This window comes from Euprymna scolopes, chromosome 8 (genome assembly GCF_053919585.1).
Source record: "Euprymna scolopes isolate OS-2025 chromosome 8, ASM5391958v1, whole genome shotgun sequence".
Classification (NCBI taxonomy): Eukaryota; Metazoa; Mollusca; class Cephalopoda; order Sepiida; family Sepiolidae; genus Euprymna; species Euprymna scolopes.
The window spans coordinates 104,503,294-104,525,565 of NC_136489.1; the positions used below are offsets into that span (position 1 = coordinate 104,503,294).

The 22,272-nt window shown below is 31.8% G+C and overlaps 2 protein-coding genes across 2 annotated transcripts in view; both read right to left on the reverse strand.

Annotated features, from left to right (window-relative positions):
* Positions 1-14,244, reverse strand: part of LOC145283927 (uncharacterized) — a 170,240-nt gene extending 155,996 nt beyond the window's left edge. Inside the window, exons 1-8 of the mRNA XM_080133027.1 lie at positions 14,052-14,244; positions 12,814-12,939; positions 11,668-11,912; positions 11,221-11,425; positions 9,032-9,199; positions 8,069-8,194; positions 6,926-7,170; positions 6,479-6,683 (exon numbers count right to left, since the gene is read on the reverse strand). Coding sequence (XP_079989153.1) covers positions 6,479-6,683; positions 6,926-7,170; positions 8,069-8,194; positions 9,032-9,199; positions 11,221-11,425; positions 11,668-11,912; positions 12,814-12,939; positions 14,052-14,244 — 1,513 coding nt within the window. The remainder of the gene's footprint in view (positions 1-6,478; positions 6,684-6,925; positions 7,171-8,068; positions 8,195-9,031; positions 9,200-11,220; positions 11,426-11,667; positions 11,913-12,813; positions 12,940-14,051) is intronic.
* A 5,127-nt stretch (positions 14,245-19,371) lies between these two features.
* LOC145284058 (uncharacterized) lies at positions 19,372-20,111 on the reverse strand. The gene is made up of 2 exons (XM_080133134.1): positions 19,871-20,111; positions 19,372-19,628 (listed from the first exon to the last, which is right to left on the reverse strand). Exons 1-2 carry the CDS (start codon positions 20,090-20,092, stop codon positions 19,416-19,418), a joined length of 435 nt encoding a protein of 144 aa, XP_079989260.1. The 5' UTR covers positions 20,093-20,111; the 3' UTR covers positions 19,372-19,415.
* Positions 20,112-22,272: the final 2,161 nt, after the last annotated feature.

The window sequence follows — 22,272 nt, forward strand, 5'->3', positions numbered from 1 at the left end:
GACACCTGCAGGCGGCGTTGTTGTCTTTGTTAGGGCTGGTGTAGTTAAACCTGATACTTGTGCTGTTACAGCTGAAAAATATTTTATTTCAATCATATTAATAGTTAATCTGATTAGAAATGTGATGATAAAGTACTAGTATTAAAAGAAACTATTATTAAAACTGTATTTGTGTCTTGAATTGTACATTTTCTAGGATAGTGTGTAGATTGTGAACTGCCTCATTTCTAAATCAAATAAATGTATATCAATTGATAATTGTTGATTTTAATTTACTGATATATTTTGTGCTTTAAATTCTTGTTTGATAGCGATCAAGTGATTCAGATGATAACATATTTATGTATAAGATGTGATTTGTATTCATGCAACCAACACATTTTAGACACTCACTCTACTAAGTTATTGTAAAATATTTCAATCCATTCTGCAGATTAGTAAAATTACTAGATAAATAGGCATCCTAAGACAGGTAAAATTCATTTTCCAAACAGAACCATTTTTCCCTGCCTTGATGTTTCCTCACAAAGATTAAAATCAATGTATTATGACAATAAACCTTATGTATAGAATCCTTATTCCAATTTTGGTCAAACTCAATTAAAGAATTGAAATGTTTCAAAATGTCTAGAACTTATTGCTTAAGCTTAAGGTGTCTTTAAGAAGAAATTGAACCCAGAGAATCTTGCTTGATTGGTGTCTTATGACCATGGATAAAATTTCATGAAATTCTTAAATATATGAATATTCAAATCACAGGTTATTTCCATCGGTGTCTGCTAAACTCTTTTAACATACTCCAAATAAACTGAAAGTTGGGGAATATTGTGTACCAGGAGAAACCTTCACATGCTTTCCCACAGTGACTTAGTCCAAAATATATTGTAGGCTACATTGCATTGTAGAGAACCTACTGTTTATTTTATAAAATTATTTTTATATATAACGTCTTGAATTAAAGTTTAAAATGCAAAAGTCAAGTATCATGGTTCAATGTGCTCTTAACACAAACATTGATTTGAATGCGCCACTGTCATACCAAAGAATCTACTGTTAATTTTATAATGGAAGTTTAAAATAAAAATGTCAAGTATCATTGTTCAATTGTGCATTAAGAAGAAACATTCATTGCGAACGTGCTTCTGTCATATCAAAGAACCTACTATTGACTTTATATGTTGGGTGTTTCTGTTTGTGTGCTAATAAAACTTCTCAATTGCCCTTGTGTTGTTAGGCTGTATAAAATGTTAACTTTGGTCAAAATCGCCTGTTCTTTTTTTCCATTGGATTTTTTTCGATTATCGATACTTATTGAAGACATTCAGATGTAAAATGTATCTAAGAACACTGCCGAATACATAAAGTGAATTTGTGTGAAATTTCATAAAAATCGATCCAGACACAGATAAAGTTGATTTTATATAATAGTAGAGAAACATATATTTTATATATGTGACAATATTCAAGTAAATTAATTTTTGTTATATAAAATGCTTCTTTAATAATTACTAACGGTATCTTTATGGTGTTGTCCGAGATTTAGTTGCATTATTTTAACTTTTAGTTTGTTTGCAAATATCTAAATTGGAAGTAAACAGATTCTATTTAATTTTTCAATTTTAGAAAATACTTTTTCCGTTTCTTAATTCATATTTGCTGTTGATAAGCTAACATTTTATATAATCATTCGTATGGACTGTATAAGTAAGTTTTCAAATAGCTATGTACGTTATTTTATTGCTCGGGACATGAAAAACAATAAGCATGAAAATTATCAATGAAAAGGTAAGTCAACATTTGCTTCATAAATTATAGTCGAGTCTGACTTTAAAAATCCGACAATGCAACTTTATATGTTGGATAAACCCAGAATGATTAAATTGAATTATCATATCTGCAAAAATCATTTGAATGGGAAATTAACATGGTTAACTGTTGTAGGGGCTTATCTGTTTGTTAATAATGGACTCTTCCTACTATAAAGACTGGGAGAATGTGCCTCTTGACGTTATAAACAACTGTTGTAGTGTAGCCTTATGGAGAAAAATAAACTCTTATTATAAAGACACTAATATTAAACCTTTCAGCATTATTCACAAGTTATGCACACTTGGTAATCAGGCTGCTGATTACAAAAGTTTGAAATCTTTACTTTTCCTATCAAAGTCGCACCAACAATTTTCCAGCAAGTTATGGACACTTTGCTGGAGGAACTTCATTTTTACGATCGCTTACTGACATGAAATCTTAATAAATAGTAAAAGTATTGAAACGCTGGAAACATGCCCAAAGTGTGTTTTCACAAATATGGGACTATGGGCTCAAAATAAAAATAAGAAGAATGTGATTTCTTCATGAAAGAACTCAAATATCTGGGTCATATCATAGATAAAGACGACAGGTGGCCAGATTCTGAATGGACCACTACAATTAAAGAGATGTCATCTATTAAAAGGTTACGTCTATGAAGAGTTTCCTGAGATTAGAAAATTATTACCAAGCATTTATTGCACACAGTTCTCCATCTTTTACTGAAAAACTTTATAAAAATAAGGTTTGGAAATTGACACTCATTGTTCAAGAATACATGTGAACTTTGATGGACCGTAAGAAGAGTTCTGCTATCTTATTATAGTAGATAGTTACATAAAATTGCTAGAATGATTTAGATGTATGGAAAACATTACATAGGAAATGATAAACCTCTGGCATGAATTGTTGGTCTGATTTGGGGTTTGATCAATGATTGATAACAGAACTCAATTAACGTTGACTGATTTTGAAGTGCTGTGTAACAATTTCCAAATAAAACACATTAGCACCTCTCTGTACCATCCCTGTTAAAACGGCCAGGCAAAGTGTTTTGATCGACACCCTAAAAAACTCCTAAAACATCGCGGCACGCCTAGAGAAAAGGCCTTAAAGCAATTTTTATGAGTGTATAGGATGATACTAAGCACAAAGATAACTCTTCATTATATCCAGCAGAATTGGTGTTTGCTCGAAAAATGAAGATCAGTATTTTTAAAAAATTGCTGCCTAAACAAAACATGGGCGAACATCTAAAGTACCAAAGAATCAGTACATTTCAGGTGAAAAGATGTTTTTTAAGATATGTAAAACAATACATTCTTTTGAGTATATGTTACTATAGAAAAGAATATCGGAAATATAGTCTACATAATCTGAGGCTCTCAGTAATCAAATTAGAAAGCAGCCCTTAGATGAAACTTACAGTACGTTACAGGAACATGTAGCAATAGATGCCATTTATGACACCTTAGACCTGGAAGTATTTAAAACAGCCCCAGAAGAGCAACACTCCTAAAGAAAACAAAAGTTGTTAGACCTTATCAGGATCAACCCAAAGAGAAAATGATACCGAGACTCCTGCAAAGTTAAGGTCTGGGAGGGAGGTTGTTGTAGTGCTCATCTTACAAATAATAATGAATGCTTCCTATTACTATAAAGACATGAAGAACTTACCTTACAGCGTTATGCACAAAGTACGCATACATGGCAGTTGGACTGATGTATAACCATTCTTTTTATTTGTTTTATTTATTTTCCTGTTTAGTATATTTTGTTTCAAGTAAATCTAAAATTGTGTCTTTCTTTATGACCCTTCTTGTGTACAACAATAACTGAATATGTTATGCTTAATCTTATGTCAAAGAGAATATCAGTATGTCACTGAAATGCAATGGGTAAACTTAATCGCGATTGCTATATAATATGATAAATTAAAGTAAATAATATTATGTTTGGCATATGACAACGATGAAAAGATAATTTTTTATTAGTATCGAACATTATTATGCAGCAAATACAATGTTTAAACGGAATTCTTCTATGGACATGCATAGAAAAGCATACAAATATACACAGACATATGCATATTTAAATATCAACATCTATGCATATACAAATATATGAGAATTTGGAAATACAAGATATATACTGCAAAACCTTCAAACTTTTTTTATTTTTCAAATAACTTTTTTTATACTGCTTTTTCACCCTAAACGAGGCACAATACCACTTGGGCCTAACGGGCTACTATGTAGGATCAAATTTGCAAGGATACTAAATAGGGAGTTGAGCAGCAGAATGTCTGTTCATATTACATTTGAACTTCTGCATGTCATTACAGTCAGGATAGCAGGAACTCGAGAGGAAATTTCAAAATATAACCGTTTGGGAAAATAAATTATTTGAGTAGAAGGCTTTTAAGCATCTAGGAATGTTTATAGTTTAAGAGTGGGATTTTTCTGCTTGTTGGGTTAGTCAAGAGTATTTACATCGATTGCTAAATATGCTTGCAGTTTGCCAGAGCATTTTCTATTAAAATACTTGTAAAATAGGCACATGGAGGCAATATTGAGGCAGTGGGACAGAGGTTAGAATTTGGTTGACAGTGCAGGACCTATTAGGTTGGCGACTCTATTTTGAACCCTGTATAGGAGTGAGAAAATAGTAGCAGATTAACTATCCCAGATGTGACAACAATACTCCATGCATAAGCGAATGGTGGCCTTGTAGAAGTACAGGATACTCTCGGACATGAGTAATTTTCTAGCATGATAGAGAGAGCTCATCTTCTTCCCAGCAGCTTGGCAATGCCCTCAATATATGTGCTCTAATTCATGTTCCCTGTGAACATTTAACCAAGGAATTTGAATGAAAAGATTTCAGGTAGCGCATCATTAGTCATGGCTATAAGTGGCTGAAAAGATTTCTTGTAATTATTAAAGGAAATAAGCTTAGTCTTAGCAGCATTGAATGTTACCATCCATTTATGACTTTGGTCCACCACAGACTGGATGGCTTCCTCTTAAGTTTCAGCCATTTCCTTAGATATGTGTACATTTGTTTTCCCGTCATGTCTGTTACAGAGCATGGTGTCATCAGCAAATATGGAAATCTCAGAGAAATATGGCATCCCTGTGCCTGTTTTACAAGTACTTTAATGGAAAGTGTTCAGACAGACTCAAATTACTGGGTCTCCTCAGCATAAATGCCTGCGACAAACCCAACTGGAAATTCAACTTATAAATAGTGCAACAAACAGCAAAATCCCACCCCCACATTATAAAGATTCCTAGATGCCGGAACGCCTTCTACTCAAATAGCTGCTTTCAAACTGCTAGACTTATTTCCCTCCCAGGCCCCTGCTTCCCTGGCTCTATTGATATGTAGAAGTTCAAGTGTAATGTGAATAGACATTTTGCTACCCAACTCCCTACACTGTGTCCGTGCAAATTTCGTCCCAAATAGTAGCCCCTTACGTCTTAGTGGTACTGTGCATATTTGGGGTGAAAAATCAGATAAAAAAGGTTAGTTTCACATAGTGCTAAGATACCTGGGAAATTTGCTAGGAGAAATGATTCTACATAGTTTAAGTTTAAATAATTTCAACTGTTACCCTGAAAAAATACTGAATCAATATGCACAGTTAAATGTTTTAGGTTATTGCTTTCATAAAATTACTTAGTATTTTGTACCATCTTCAAATATAATAAAAGTGAAGTGATTATATGCAAGAGAATGTTGGAGCAAACTTCAGAAATAATTAAATTTTAATATTTGTTAAAATTTGTGTTTAATTTTAAAAAAAGGTAATGTAGTAATATTCATTCTGACGTGACAGATTTGTTTTGACAATTAGGAATTTACATTGAAATTGAAGAAATAATGCACACTTGCATCGTTGACTTATTGTGTCAAAATAATAAAGAGTCATATAGGTAGGGACTCTTGCATGCCACACATTTTAAAGCCTTTTACCTGTATTTTTTGTTCAAAAGGAGACACAAAAAATCCAGGCAGTGCTGTTTTAATCTCAAAATGTAAGCGACTCCAGTTGATGGAGAGTGATAGTTCTGGGCCAGATAGTGGTTAGATATTTCAAATGGGAAAATCAGGATTTGAAAGAAAAATATTTCAATCACTTGGGCTTAAATATGATACTCCGTTCTCTCCCTCCCTCTTTCTATCTTTCTCTATCTCGGTCGTGTTTTGCCTAAAAGTGAAGAATTGTAAATTAGTTAGCGTTTAGATGCACCTCGTGATGGTGTGGTCACTAGCTAAGCACAAAGTTCGAGCTCAGAGTAAATAATCGTTCTTACATGCTTAAAAAAATTTCTAAATATATAAGAAAATGTATGTTGCTCATTTTATATAGCATTTGATGATAGAAGATTTGGCATTTTAGAAATAACGAAAACAGAGACCTCAGAAAAATCCCAACAAAACGCAGGTGGCATAATGTAAATGATTTTGATTAAAGATGATGTGCTTATCAACTTTAAGTAATAAATGTAGGGAGCTGGGCGTAACATCAGTAGAAATATCAAGAACATACCAAGCTTACCCTCCAGCAGCAAACTATCGAGTTATATTGGGTTGATAATACTCTGCATTTTAAATCCAACACAATGAGGGATTTGTGTTTAATAAATGAAACGTTATTACTCACTTGTTTCTTTGATACAAAGTTTAACAGAAGTTTTCACTTCAACAGGAAACTGAGGATTTCTAGGAATAATTGTAATTCTCAGTACTGTTTCATCTGTACCAGCTGGAATGTTGACAGGTTTGTTATAATTTGCTGTGACCTTAGTTGGTGTAGGTATTAATCTTGCTGGAGTAGTTTCTGCCAGAGGTACACCTGTAGTCACTTTCTGTAGAAAACACAGTAATAATGTACAATTATAAGAAGTCAATATAAAATATAAAGTAAAACACAGGTGACGATGTAAAATAGCGTTTACTTTCGGTTTCAATCAGCCAAGTGAAATACACGTTTGACGTGACATTGAGTAAACTAAAAAACAATAAGGTAACAGAATTTTTCATGCCATACTTGCGTTAAACTAAGAACGTAATAAATGTGCTATGTACGTTAGGAGATGTAAAAATTTACCTGTGTAGTTGTCAGAAATTCAACAAGGTATTTTTGAACATTATCTGTATCGATAAGCTGAATTACACCGCCACCTGTCATCGAATCTCCAACCGTGATTGTGACCACTCTGTCTTGTTGTGTATATGTTAACCATCCAGGACCACTTGGTCTGATGTCTCCGGGATTTCCACTCGGTTCCAATGTAATAGCACTATCAGGCAATACAACATCATCATCCATCCCTTCCAAAAGTGTACACGTCACTATGAGGAAAGAGTTAAGCAAAAATTAAAATCGTCAAAAGCTGGTAGTTTTGTCAATTTGTCTGTTGAGAATTTTGACTTGGAACATGCACATTGAGAAAAATAGATAAGAGAAACTTGAAAAAATGCCGTATAAGCTGTGAGAATATATTTGATTATATCAACAAGTATATACTTTTGATTTAATTTAGTGAACTTATAACAAACGGAAAAAACTTTTCTAAAATTGCAAAGTTAGGTCCTTTTAGACTTTATGAAAATAACATATATTTGTGCTTTAGTGGCCAACACAGATAAATTATGAGCTAAAAAAAGAAATAGATGTTTATGCCTAGAAAATAGAGATGTATGTGTGCAGAAATATATTATTTAAAATATATATATATGGTTGTTGTGTGGTTGTATTACGTTTGGTATATTCAAAAAAAAAATATATTGAAATGTAAATTATATTAGTTTAATATATACATGGTTTATCAATAAACACAGTTTGAAGTGTAAAGTTATTGCTCTCAGGAATTTCATTAGTATCTTTATATTACCCTCAAATATAAAAATCTGCTGTGATATATGCTAGGGTATATTTAAGAAAATTTCAATATAATAATATTTAAATATTCATCTAATTTAGTGTTCAATTTTTGTAAGATAAACATAGTTATTTCCAGTTCTACATAGCAACAAGCATATTCTTTTGATTTAATTTAGTGAAATTATTAAAAAAATGAAGATTAATTTCTAAAATTGCAAAGTTAGATCCTTTTAGAGTTTATGAAAGTAACATATACTTTTGCATCAGTGGCAAAAACAGGTAAATTATAGGCTAAAAACGAAATAGATGTTTATGCATATAAACAGAGAGACATGTGTGTAGAGACATAGGGATTGAAATATATACCTGGAGGTTGTGTTGTTACCGTAGGAGATGGTGGTGGAACACCTGCAGTTGTCGTTGTGGCACCTGGTGCTGGTGTTGACCTTGCTGGTACTGATGTAGTTACACCTGGTCCTGGTGTTGATATAGCTGAAAAATATTTTTATATTAAGCATATTAACAGTGATTCTTATTAGAAAAGTCAATTGACGGCTTACGCAGAAGTCATCTTAACAAGAAATTGAAACTCAGAGAAACTTGTAATTCGTGTCTCATGACTAAAAAAGAATTCAAATGCAGGTGTAGAATACATCAATTTACAAATTGAAGGCTGAGCTACTTGTGTCTGTATACTGTCTTAAAATACTCCTAAATAAAATGAAATTTTTCAAACATTTATTATTGATGTCTAATTCTTATTGTTAAAATCTGACAAAAATCACAGATATCCACATTTAAACAATGACATCCTTGCCTTTTTTTTCTTTTTTTTTTTGCTTTACACAAAATTCGATTGAACTAACGGTTAAATTCATTGCAGAAACTTATGACTTGCAAATTTTTTCAAATTATATAATGATTAATTTCTTAATAACGATTCATGGAAAATGCACAAATTTACACAGATGTATGCATATGTAAATATTAATATCTATGCATATGAGAATCCATGAGATTTTTGAAATTCAACTTATAAATAGCGCAAAGGTATTTAGTTTGGTATATTCAAAAAATATAAATATAACACTGAAATGTAACTTAATGAGTTTAATATATACATGGTTTATCAATATACACAGTTTGAAGTGTAAAGTAATTGCTCTTGGGAATTTCATTAGTATCTTTATATTACCCTCAAATAAAAAAATCTGCTGTGGTATATGCTAGGGAATATTGAAGAAAATTTACAAAATAATTACATTTAAATATTCATCTAATTTAGTGTTCAATTTTTGTAAGATAAACATAGTTATTTGAAATATATACCTGGTGGTTGTGTGGTTGCACCAGGAGGTGGCGTTGTGAAAACTGGAAGTTTTATTGTTGACATAGGAGTTGGCATTGGGATACCTCCAGATGTCGTTGTTGCACCTGGTGCTGGTGTTGACCTTGCTGGTACTGATGTAGTTACACCTGGTCCTTGTGTTGATATAGCTGCAAAATATTTTTATATTAAGCATATTAACAGTGATTCTTATTAGAAAAGTCAATTGACGGCTTATGCTGAAGTCATCTTAACAAGAAATTGAACCTTAGAGAAACTTGTAATTAGTGTCTCATGACTAAAAAAGAAATCAAATGCAGGTGTAGAATATATGAATTTACAAAGTGAAGGTATAGTTACATGTATCTGTATACTTTCTTAAAATACTCCTAAATAAAATTAAATTTGGCAAACATTTATTATTGATGTCTAATCATTATTGTTAAATCTGAAAAAAACTGAAATTTGGAAAATATTTATTATTGATGTCTAATCCTTATTATTAAAATCTGACAAAAATCACAGATATCTACATTTAAACAATAACATCCTTGCATTTCTTTTTTGCTTTACATACAATTCGATTGGACTAACGGTTAAATTCATTACAGAAACTTATGCCTTGCAACTTGTTTCATATTATATAATGATTAATTTCTTAATAACGATTCATGGAAAATGCACAAATGTACACAGATGTAAGCATATGTAAATATCAATATCTATGCATATGAGAATCCATGAGATTTTGGAAATTCAACTTATAAATAGTGCAACAAACAGCAAAATCCCACCCCCACATTATAAAGACTCCTAGATGCCGGAACGCCTTCTACTCAAATAGCTGCTTTCAAACTGCTAGACTTATTTCCCTCCCAGGCCCCTGCTTCCCTGGCTCTATTGATATGTAGAAGTTCAAGTGTAATGTGAATAGATATTTTGCTACCCAACTCCCTACACTGTGTCCGTGCAAATTTCGTCCCAAATAGTAGCCCCTTACGTCTTAGTGGTACTGTGCATATTTGGGGTGAAAAATCAGATAAAAAAGGTTAGTTTCACATAGTGCTAAGATACCTGGGAAATTTGCTAGGAGAAATGATTCTACATAGTTTAAGTTTAAATAATTTCAACTGTTACCCTGAAAAAATACTGAATCAATATGCACAGTTAAATGTTTTAGGTTATTGCTTTCATAAAACTAATTAGTATTTTGTACCATCTTCAAATATAATAAAAGTGAAGTGATTATATGCAAGAGAATGTTGGAGCAAACTTCAGAAATAATTAAATTTTAATATTTGTAAAAATTTGCGTTTAATTTAAAAAAAAAGTTAATGTAGTAATATTCATTCTGACGTGACAGATTTGTTTTGACAATTAGGAATTTACATTGAAACTGAAGAAATAATGCACACTTGCATCGTTGACTTATTGTGTCAAAATAATAAAGAGTCATATAGGTAGGGACTCTTGCATGCCACACATTTTAAAGCCTTTTACCTGTATTTTTTGTTCAAAAGGAGACACAAAAAATCCAGGCAGTGCTGTTTTAATCTCAAAATGTAAGCGACTCCAGTTGACGGAGAGTGATAGTTCTGGGCCAGATAGTGGTTAGAAATTTCAAATGGGAAAATCAGGATTTGAAAGAAAAATATTTCAATCACTTGGGCTTAAATATGATACTCCGTTCTCTCCCTCCCTCTTTATATCTTTCTCTATCTCGGTCGTGTTTTGCCTAAAAGTGAAGAATTGTAAATTAGTTAGCGTTTAGATGCACCTCGTGATGGTGTGGTCACTAGCTAAGCACAAAGTTCGAGCTCAGAGTAAATAATCGTTCTTACATGCTTAAAAATTTTTCTAAATATATAAGAAAATGTATGTTGCTCATTTTATATAGCATTTGATGACAGAAGATTTGGCATTCCAGAAATAACGAAAACAGAGACCTCAGAAAAATCCCAACAAAACGCAGGTGGCATAATGTAAATGATTTTGATTAAAGATGATGTGCCTATCAACTTTAAGTAATAAATGTAGGGAGCTGGGCGTAACATCAGTAGAAATATCAAGAACATACCAAGCTTACCCTCCAGCAGCAAACTATCGGGTTATATTGGGCTGATAATACTCTGCATTTTAAATCCAACACAATGAGGGATTTGTGTTTAATAAAGGAAACGTTATTACTCACTTGTTTCTTTGATACAAAGTTTAACAGAAGTTTTCACTTCAACAGGAAACTGAGGATTTCTAGGAATAATTGTAATTCTCAGTACTGTTTCATCTGTACCAGCTGGAATGTTGACAGGTTTGTTATAATTTGCTGTGACCTTAGTTGGTGTAGGTATTAATCTTGCTGGAGTAGTTTCTGCCAGAGGTACACCTGTAGTCACTTTCTGTAGAAAACACAGTAATAATGTACAATTATAAGAAGTCAATATAAAATATAAAGTAAAACACAGGTGACGATGTAAAATAGCGTTTACTTTCGGTTTCAATCAGCCAAGTGAAATACACGTTTGACGTGACATTGAGTAAACTAAAAAACAATAGGGTAACAGAATTTTTCATGCCATACTTGCGTTAAACTAAGAACGTAATAAATGTGCTATGTACGTTAGGAGATGTAAAAATTTACCTGTGTAGTTGTCAGAAATTCAACAAGGTATTTTTGAACATTATCTGTATCGATAAGCTGAATTACACCGCCACCTGTCATCGAATCTCCAACCGTGATTGTGACCACTCTGTCTTGTTGTGTATATGTTAACCATCCAGGACCACTTGGTCTGATGTCTCCGGGATTTCCACTCGGTTCCAATGTAATAGCACTATCAGGCAATACAATATCATCATCCATCCCTTCCAAAAGTGTACACGTCACTATGAGGAAAGAGTTAAGCAAAAATTAAAATCGTCAAAAGCTGGTAGTTTTGTCAATTTGTCTGTTGAGAATTTGGACTTGGAACATGCACATTGAGAAAAATAGATAAGAGAAACTTGAAAAATGCCGTATAAGCTGTGAGAATATATTTGATTATATCAACAAGTATATACTTTTGATTTAATTTAGTGAACTTATTACAAACTGAAAAATTTTTCTAAAATTGCAAAGTTAGGTCCTTTTAGACTTTATGAAAATAACATATATTTGTGCTTTAGTGGCCAACACAGATAAATTATGAGCTAAAAAAAGAAATAGATGTTTATGCCTAGAAAATAGAGATGTATGTGTGCAGAAATATATTATTCAAAATATATATATGGTGGTTGTGCGGTTGTATTAAGTTTGGTATATTCAAAAAAATAAAAATATAATATTGAAATGTAAATTATATGAGTTTAATATATACATGGTTTATCAATATACACAGTTTGAAGTGAAAAGTTATTGCTCTCAGGAATTTCATTAGTATCTTTATATTACCCTCAAATATAAAAATCTGCTGTGATATATGCTAGGGTATATTTAAGAAAATTTCAAAATAATTACATTTAAATATTCATCTAATTTAGTGTTCAATTTTTGTAAGATAAACATAGTTATTTCCAGTTCTACATAGCAACTAGCATATTCTTTTGATTTAATTTAGTGAAATTATTAATAAAAATGAAGATTAATTTCTAAAATTGCAAATTTAGATCCTTTTAGAGTTTATGAAAGTGACATATACTTTAGCATCAGTGGCAAAAACAGATAAATTATAGGCTAAAAACGAAATAGATGTTTATGCATATAAACAGAGAGACATGTGTGTAGAGACATAGGAATTGGAATATATACCTGGTGGTTGTGTTGTTACCGTAGGAGATGGTGGTGGAACACCTGCAGTTGTCGTTGTGGCACCTGGTGCTGGTGTTGACCTTGCTGGTACTGATGTAGTTACACCTGGTCCTGGTGTTGATATAGCTGCAAAATATTTTTATATTAAGCATATTAACAGTGATTCTTATTAGAAAAGTCAATTGACGGCTTATGCTGAAGTCATCTTAACAAGAAATTGAACCTTAGAGAAACTTGTAATTAGTGTCTCATGACTAAAAAAGAAATCAAATGCAGGTGTAGAATATATGAATTTACAAAGTGAAGGTATAGTTACATGTATCTGTATACTTTCTTAAAATACTCCTAAATAAAATTAAATTTGGCAAACATTTATTATTGATGTCTAATCATTATTGTTAAATCTGAAAAAAAAAACTGAAATTTGGAAAATATTTATTATTGATGTCTAATCCTTATTGGTAAAATCTGACAAAAATCACAGATATCCAAATTTAAACAATGACATCCTTGCCTTTTCTTTTGTGCTTTACACAAAATTCGATTGAACTAACGGTTAAATTCATTGCAGAAACTTATGACTTGAAACTTATTTCAAATTATATAATGACTAATTTCTTAATAACGATTCATGGAAAATGCACAAATGTACACAGATGTATGCATATGTAAATATCAATATCTATGCATATGAGAATCCATGAGATTTTGGAAATTCAACTTATAAATACTGCAAAAGTTTAAAGTTCGTTATATTAAAAAAAATATAACACTGAAATGTAAATTAATGTGTTTAATATATATATATGGTTTATCAATATACACAGTTTGAAATTAAAAGCTGTTGCTCTGAGGAATTTCATTAGTATCTTTATATTACCCTCAAATATAAAAATCTGCTGTGATATATCCTAGGGAATATTGAAGAAAATTAAAAAAAATATATATATTTAAATATTCATCTAATGTTGTGTTAAATTTTTATAAGATAAACGTAGTTATTTTCACTTCTATATAGCAACAAGCATATTCTTTTGATTTAATTTAGTGAAATTATCCAAAAAATGAAGATAAATTTCTAAAATTGCAAAGTTAGATCCTTTTAGATTTTATGAAATTAACGTATGCTTTGGCTTCCGTGGCAAAAACAGGTAAATTATAGGCTAGAAACGAAATAGATGTTTATGCATATAAACAGAGAGAAATGTGTGCAGAAACATAGGAATTGAAATATATACCTGGTGGTTGTGTGGTTGCACCAGGAGCTGGCGTTGTGAAAACTGGAGGTTTTATTGTTGACATAGAAGGTGGCGTTGGCATACCTTCAGCTGTCGTTGTGGCACCTGGTGCTGGTGTTGACCTTGCTGGTACTGATGTAGTTACACCTGGTCCTGGTGTTGATATAGCTGAAAAATTTTTTATATTAAGCATATTAACAGTTATTCTTATTAGAAAAGTCAATTAATAGCTTATGCTGAACACTATCTAAGAACACTGCCGAATACATAAAGTGAATTTGTGTGAAATTTCATAAAAATCGATCCAGACACAGATAAAGTTGATTTTATATAATAGTAGAGAAACATATATTTTATATATGTGACAATATTCAAGTAAATTAATTTTTGTTATATAAAATGCTTCTTTAATAATTACTAACGGTATCTTTATGGTGTTGTCCGAGATTTAGTTGCATTATTTTAACTTTTAGTTTGTTTGCAAATATCTAAATTGGAAGTAAACAGATTCTATTTAATTTTTCAATTTTAGAAAATACTTTTTCCGTTTCTTAATTCATATTTGCTATTGATAAGCTAACATTTTATATAATCATTTGTATGATCTGTATAAGTAAGTTTTCAAATAGCTATGTACGTTATTTTATTGCCCCGGACATGAAAAACAATAAGCATGAAAATTATCAATGAAAAGGTAAGTCAACATTTGCTTCATAAATTATAGTCGAGTCTGACTTTAAAAATCCGACAATGCAACTTTATATGTTGGATAAACCCAGAATGATTAAATTGAATCATCACATCTGCAAAAATCATTTGGATGGGAAATTAACATGGTTAACTGTTGTAGGGGCTTATCTGTTGGTCAATAATGGACTCTTCCTACTATAAAGACTGGGAGAATGTGCCTCTTGACGTTATAAACAACTGTTGTAGTGTACGCCTTATGGAGAAAAATAAACTCTTATTATAAAGACCGGAATATTAAACCTTTCAGTATTATGCACAAGTCATGCACACTTGGTAATCAGGCTGCTGATTACAAAAGTTTGAAATCTTTGCTTTTCCTATCAAAGTCGCACCAACAATTTTCCAGCAAGTTATGGACACTTTGTTGGAGGAACTTCATTTTTACGATCGCTTACTGACATGAAATCTTAATAAATAGTAAAAGTATTGAAACGCTGGAAACATGCCCAAAGTGTGTTTTCACAAATATGGGACTATGGGCTCAAAATAAAAATAAGAAGAATGTGATTTCTTCATGAAAGAACTCAAATATCTGGGTCATATCATAGATAAAGACGACAGGTGGCCAGATTCTGAATGGACCACTACAATTAAAGAGATGTCATCTATTAAAAGGTTACGTCTATGAAGAGTTTCCTGAGATTAGAAAATTATTACCAAGCATTTATTGCACACAGTTCTCCATCTTTTACTGAAAAACTTTATAAAAATAAGGTTTGGAAATTGACACTCATTGTTCAAGAATACATGTGAACTTTGATGGACCGTAAGAAGAGTTCTGCTATCTTATTATAGTAGATAGTTACATAAAATTGCTAGAATGATTTAGATGTATGGAAAACATTACATAGGAAATGATAAACCTCTGGCATGAATTGTTGGTCTGATTTGGGGTTTGATCAATGATTGATAACAGAACTCAATTAACGTTGACTGATTTTGAAGTGCTGTGTAACAATTTCCAAATAAAACACATTAGCACCTCTCTGTACCATCCCTGTTAAAACGGCCAGGCAAAGCGTTTTGATCGACACCCTAAAAAAACTCCTAAAACATTGCGGCACGCCTAGAGAAAAGGCCTTAAAGCAATTTTTATGAGTGTATAGGATGATACTAAGCACAAAGATAAATCTTCATTATATCCAGCAGAATTGGTGTTTGCTCGAAAAATGAAGATCAGTATTTTAAAAAATTGCTGCCTAAACAAAGCATGGGCGAACATCTAAAGTACCAAAGAATCAGTACATTCCAGGTGAAAAGATGTTTTTTTAAGATATGTAAAACAATACATTCTTTTGAGTATATGTTACTATAGAAAAGAATATCGGAAATATAGTCTACATAATCTGAGGCTCTCAGTAATCAAATTAGAAAGCAGCTCTTAGATGAAACTTACAGTACGTTACAGGAACATGTAGCAATAGATGCCATTTATGACACCTTAGACCTGGAAATATTTAAAACAGCCCCAGAAGAGCAACACTCCTAAAGAAAAACAAAAGTTGTTAGACCTTATCAGGATCAACCCAAAGAGAAAATGATACCGAGACTCCTGCAAAGTTAAGGTCTGGGAGGGAGGTTGTTGTAGTGCTCATCTTACAAATAATAATGAATGCTTCCTATTACTTACCTTACAGCGTTATGCACAAAGTACGCATACATGGCAGTTGGACTGATGTATAACCATTCTTTTTATTTGTTTTATTTATTTTCCTGTTCAGTATATTTTGTTTCAAGTAAATCTAAAATTGTGTCTTTCTTTATGACCCTTCTTGTGTACAACAATAACTGAATATGTTATGCTTAATCTTATGTCAAAGAGAATATCAGTATGTCACTGAAATGCAATGGGTAAACTTAGTCGCGATTGCTATATAATATGATAAATTAAAGTAAATAATATTATGTTTGGCATATGATAACGATGAAAAGATAATTTTTTATTAGTATCGAACATTATTATGCAGCAAATACAATGTTTAAACGGAATTCTTCTATGGACATGCATAGAAAAGCATACAAATATACACAGACATATGCATATTTAAATATCAACATCTATGCATATACAAATATATGAGAATTTGGAAATACAAGATATATACTGCAAAACCTTCAAACTTTTTTTATTTTTCAAATAACTTTTTTTATACTGCTTTTTCACCCTAAACGAGGCACAATACCACTTGGGCCTAACGGGCTACTATGTAGGATCAAATTTGCAATGATACTAAATAGGGAGTTGAGCAGCAGAATGTCTGTTCATATTACATTTGAACTTCTGCATGTCATTACAGTCAGGATAGCAGGAACTCGAGAGGGAATTTCCAAATATAACCGTTTGGGAAAAGAAATTATTTGAGTAGAAGGCTTTTTAGCATCTATGAATGTTTATAGTTTAAGAGTGGGATTTTTCTGCTTGTTGGGTTAGTCAAGAGTATTTACATCGATTGCTAAATATGCTTGCAGTTTGCCAGAGCATTTTCTATTAAAATACTTGTAAAATATGCACATGGAGGCAATATTGAGGCAGTGGGACAGAGGTTAGAATTTGGTTGACAGTGCAGGACCTATTAGGTTGGCGACTCTATTTTGAACCCTGTATAGGAGTGAGAAAATAGTAGCAGATTAACTATCCCAGATGTGACAACAATACTCCATGCATAAGCGAATGGTGGCCTTGTAGAAGTACAGGATACTCTCGGACATGAGTAATTTTCTAGCATGATAGAGAGAGCTCATCTTCTTCCCAGCAGCTTGGCAATGCCCTCAATATATGTGCTCTAATTCATGTTCCCTGTGAACATTTAACCAAGGAATTTGAATGAAAAGATTTCAGGTAGCGCATCATTAGTCATGGCTATAAGTGGCTGAAAAGATTTCTTGTAATTATTAAAGGAAATAAGCTTAGTCTTAGCAGCATTGAATGTTACCATCCATTTATGACTTTGGTCCACCACAGACTGGATGGCTTCCTCTTAAGTTTCAGCCATTTCCTTAGATATGTGTACATTTGTTTTCCCGTCATGTCTGTTACAGAGCATGGTGTCATCAGCAAATATGGAAATCTCAGAGAAATATGGCATCCCTGTGCCTGTTTTACAAGTACTTTAATGGAAAGTGTTCAGACAGACTCAAATTACTGGGTCTCCTCAGCATAAATGCCTGCGACAAACCCAACTGGAAATTCAACTTATAAATAGTGCAACAAACAGCAAAATCCCACCCCAACATTGTAAAGATTCCTAGATGCCAGAACTCCTTCTACTCAAATAGCTTCTTTCAAACTGCTAGACTTATTTCCCTCCCAGGCCCCTGCTTCCATGACTCTATTGATATGTAGAAGTTCAAGTGTAATGTGAATAGACATTTCGCTACCCAACTCCCTACAGTGTGTCCGTGCAAATTTCGTCCCAAATAGTAGCCCCTTATGTCTTAGTGGTACTGTGCATATTTGGGGTGAAAAATCAGATAAAAAAGGTTAGTTTCACATAGTGCTAAGATACCTGGGAAATTCGCTAGGAGAAATGATTCTACATAGTTTAAGTTTAAATAATTTCAACTGTTACCCTGAAAAAATACTGAATCAATATGCACAGTTAAATGTTTTAGGTTATTGCTTTCATAAAATTACTTAGTATTTTGTACCATCTTCAAATATAATAAAAGTGAAGTGATTATATGCAAGAGAATGTTGGAGCAAACTTCAGAAATAATTAAATTTTAATATTTGTTAAAATTTGCGTTTAATTTTAAAAAAAGGTAATGTAGTAATATTCATTCTGACGTGACAGATTTGTTTTGACAATTAGGAATTTACATTGAAATTGAAGAAATAATGCACACTTGCATCGTTGACTTATTGTGTCAAAATAATAAAGAGTCATATAGGTAGGGACTCTTGCATGCCACACATTTTAAAGCCTTTTACCTGTATTTTTTGTTCAAAAGGAGACACAAAAAATCCAGGCAGTGCTGTTTTAATCTCAAAATGTAAGCGACTCCAGTTGATGGAGAGTGATAGTTCTGGGCCAGATAGTGGTTAGATATTTCAAATGGGAAAATCAGGATTTGAAAGAAAAATATTTCAATCACTTGGGCTTAAATATGATACTCCGTTCTCTCCCTCCCTCTTTCTATCTTTCTCTATCTCGGTCGTGTTTTGCCTAAAAGTGAAGAATTGTAAATTAGTTAGCGTTTAGATGCACCTCGTGATGGTGTGGTCACTAGCTAAGCACAAAGTTCGAGCTCAGAGTAAATAATCGTTCTTACATGCTTAAAAAAATTTCTAAATATATAAGAAAATGTATGTTGCTCATTTTATATAGCATTTGATGACAGAAGATTTGGCATTTTAGAAATAACGAAAACAGAGACCTCAGAAAAATCCCAACAAAACGCAGGTGGCATAATGTAAATGATTTTGATTAAAGATGATGTGCCTATCAACTTTAAGTGATAAATGTAGGGAGCTGGGCGTAACATCAGTAGAAATATCAAGAACATACCAAGCTTACCCTCCAGCAGCAAACTATCGGGTTATATTGGGCTGATAATACTCTGCATTTTAAATCCAACACAATGAGGGATTTGTGTTTAATAAAGGAAACGTTATTACTCACTTGTTTCTTTGATACAAAGTTTAACAGAAGTTTTCACTACAACAGGAAACTGAGGATTTCTAGGAATAATTGTAATTCTCAGTACTGTTTCATCTGTACCAGCTGGAATGTTGACAGGTTTGTTATAATTTGCTGTGACCTTAGTTGGTGTAGGTATTAATCTTGCTGGAGTAGTTTCTGCCAGAGGTACACCTGTAGTCACTTTCTGTAGAAAACACAGTAATAATGTACAATTATAAGAAGTCAATATAAAATATAAAGTAAAACACAGGTGACGATGTAAAATAGCGTTTACTTTCGGTTTCAATCAGCCAAGTGAAATACACGTTTGACGTGACATTGAGTAAACTAAAAAACAATAAGGTAACAGAATTTTTCATGCCATACTTGCGTTAAACTAAGAACGTAATAAATGTGCTATGTACGTTAGGAGATGTAAAAATTTACCTGTGTAGTTGTCAGAAATTCAACAAGGTATTTTTGAACATTATCTGTATCGATAAGCTGAATTACACCGCCACCTGTCATCGAATCTCCAACCGTGATTGTGACCACTCTGTCTTGTTGTGTATATGTTAACCATCCAGTACCACTTGGTCTGATGTCTCCGGGATTTCCACTCGGTTCCAATGTAATAGCACTATCAGGCAATACAATATCATCATCCATCCCTTCCAAAAGTGTACACGTCACTATGAGGAAAGAGTTAAGCAAAAATTAAAATCGTCAAAAGCTGGTAGTTTTGTCAATTTGTCTATTGAGAATTTTGACTTGGAACATGCACATTGAGAAAAATAGATAAGAGAAACTTGAAAAATGCCGTATAAGCTGTGAGAATATATTTGATTATATCAACAAGTATATACTTTTGATTTAATTTAGTGAACTTATTACAAACTGAAAAATTTTTCTAAAATTGCAAAGTTAGGTCCTTTTAGACTTTATGAAAATAACATATATTTGTGCTTTAGATAACAGATAAATTATGAGCTAAAAAAAGAAATAGATGTTTATGCCTAGAAAATAGAGATGTATGTGTGCAGAAATATATTATTCAAAATATATATATGGTGGTTGTGTGGTTGTATTAAGTTTGGTATATTCAAAAAAATAAACATAATATTGAAATGTAAATTATATGAGTTTAATATATACATGGTTTATCAATATACACAGTTTGAAGTGAAAAGTTATTGCTCTCAGGAATTTCATTAGTATCTTTATATTACCCTCAAATATAAAAATCTGCTGTGATATATGCTAGGGTATATTTAAGAAAATTTCAAAATAATTACATTTAAATATTCATCTAATTTAGTGTTCAATTTTTGTAAGATAAACATAGTTATTTCCAGTTCTACATAGCAACTAGCATATTCTTTTGATTTAATTTAGTGAAATTATTAATAAAAATGAAGATTAATTTCTAAAATTGCAAATTTAGATCCTTTTAGAGTTTATGAAAGTGACATATACTTTAGCATCAGTGGCAAAAACAGATAAATTATAGGCTAAAAACGAAATAGATGTTTATGCATATAAATAGAGAGACATGTGTGTAGAGACATAGGAATTGGAATATATACCTGGTGGTTGTGTTGTTACCGTAGGAGATGGTGGTGGAACACCTGCAGTTGTCGTTGTGGCACCTGGTGCTGGTGTTGACCTTGCTGGTACTGATGTAGTTACACCTGGTCCTGGTGTTGATATAGCTGCAAAATATTTTTATATTAAGCATATTAACAGTGATTCTTATTAGAAAAGTCAATTGACGGCTTATGCTGAAGTCATCTTAACAAGAAATTGAACCTTAGAGAAACTTGTAATTAGTGTCTCATGACTAAAAAAGAAATCAAATGCAGGTGTAGAATATATGAATTTACAAAGTGAAGGTATAGTTACATGTATCTGTATACTTTCTTAAAATACTCCTAAATAAAATTAAATTTGGCAAACATTTATTATTGATGTCTAATCATTATTGTTAAATCTGAAAAAAAACTGAAATTTGGAAAATATTTATTATTGATGTCTAATCCTTATTGGTAAAATCTGACAAAAATCACAGATATCCAAATTTAAACAATGACATCCTTGCCTTTTCTTTTGTGCTTTACACAAAATTCGATTGAACTAACGGTTAAATTCATTGCAGAAACTTATGACTTGAAACTTATTTCAAATTATATAATGACTAATTTCTTAATAACGATTCATGGAAAATGCACAAATGTACACAGATGTATGCATATGTAAATATCAATATCTATGCATATGAGAATCCATGAGATTTTGGAAATTCAACTTATAAATACTGCAAAAGTTTAAAGTTCGTTATATTAAAAAAAATATAACACTGAAATGTAAATTAATGTGTTTAATATATATATATGGTTTATCAATATACACAGTTTGAAATTAAAAGCTGTTGCTCTGAGGAATTTCATTAGTATCTTTATATTACCCTCAAATATAAAAATCTGCTGTGATATATCCTAGGAGATATTGAAGAAAATTTAAAAAAAATATATATTTAAATATTCATCTAATGTTGTGTTAAATTTTTATAAGATAAACGTAGTTATTTTCACTTCTATATAGCAACAAGCATATTCTTTTGATTTAATTTAGTGAAATTATCCAAAAAATGAAGATAAATTTCTAAAATTGCAAAGTTAGATCCTTTTAGATTTTATGAAATTAACGTATGCTTTGGCTTCCGTGGCAAAAACAGGTAAATTATAGGCTAGAAACGAAATAGATGTTTATGCATATAAACAGAGAGAAATGTGTGCAGAAACATAGGAATTGAAATATATACCTGGTGGTTGTGTGGTTGCACCAGGAGC

Bases quoted from the DNA above. Each gene is read 5' to 3' on its own strand.
- LOC145284058 (XM_080133134.1), bottom strand. From the start codon at position 20,092: ATGGATGATGATATTGTATTGCCTGATAGTGCTATTACATTGGAACCG. The intron at 19,629-19,870 runs GTAAATTTTTAC...TGTTTTCTACAG, and splicing joins AATTTCTGACAACTACACAG to AAAGTGACTACAGGTGTACC.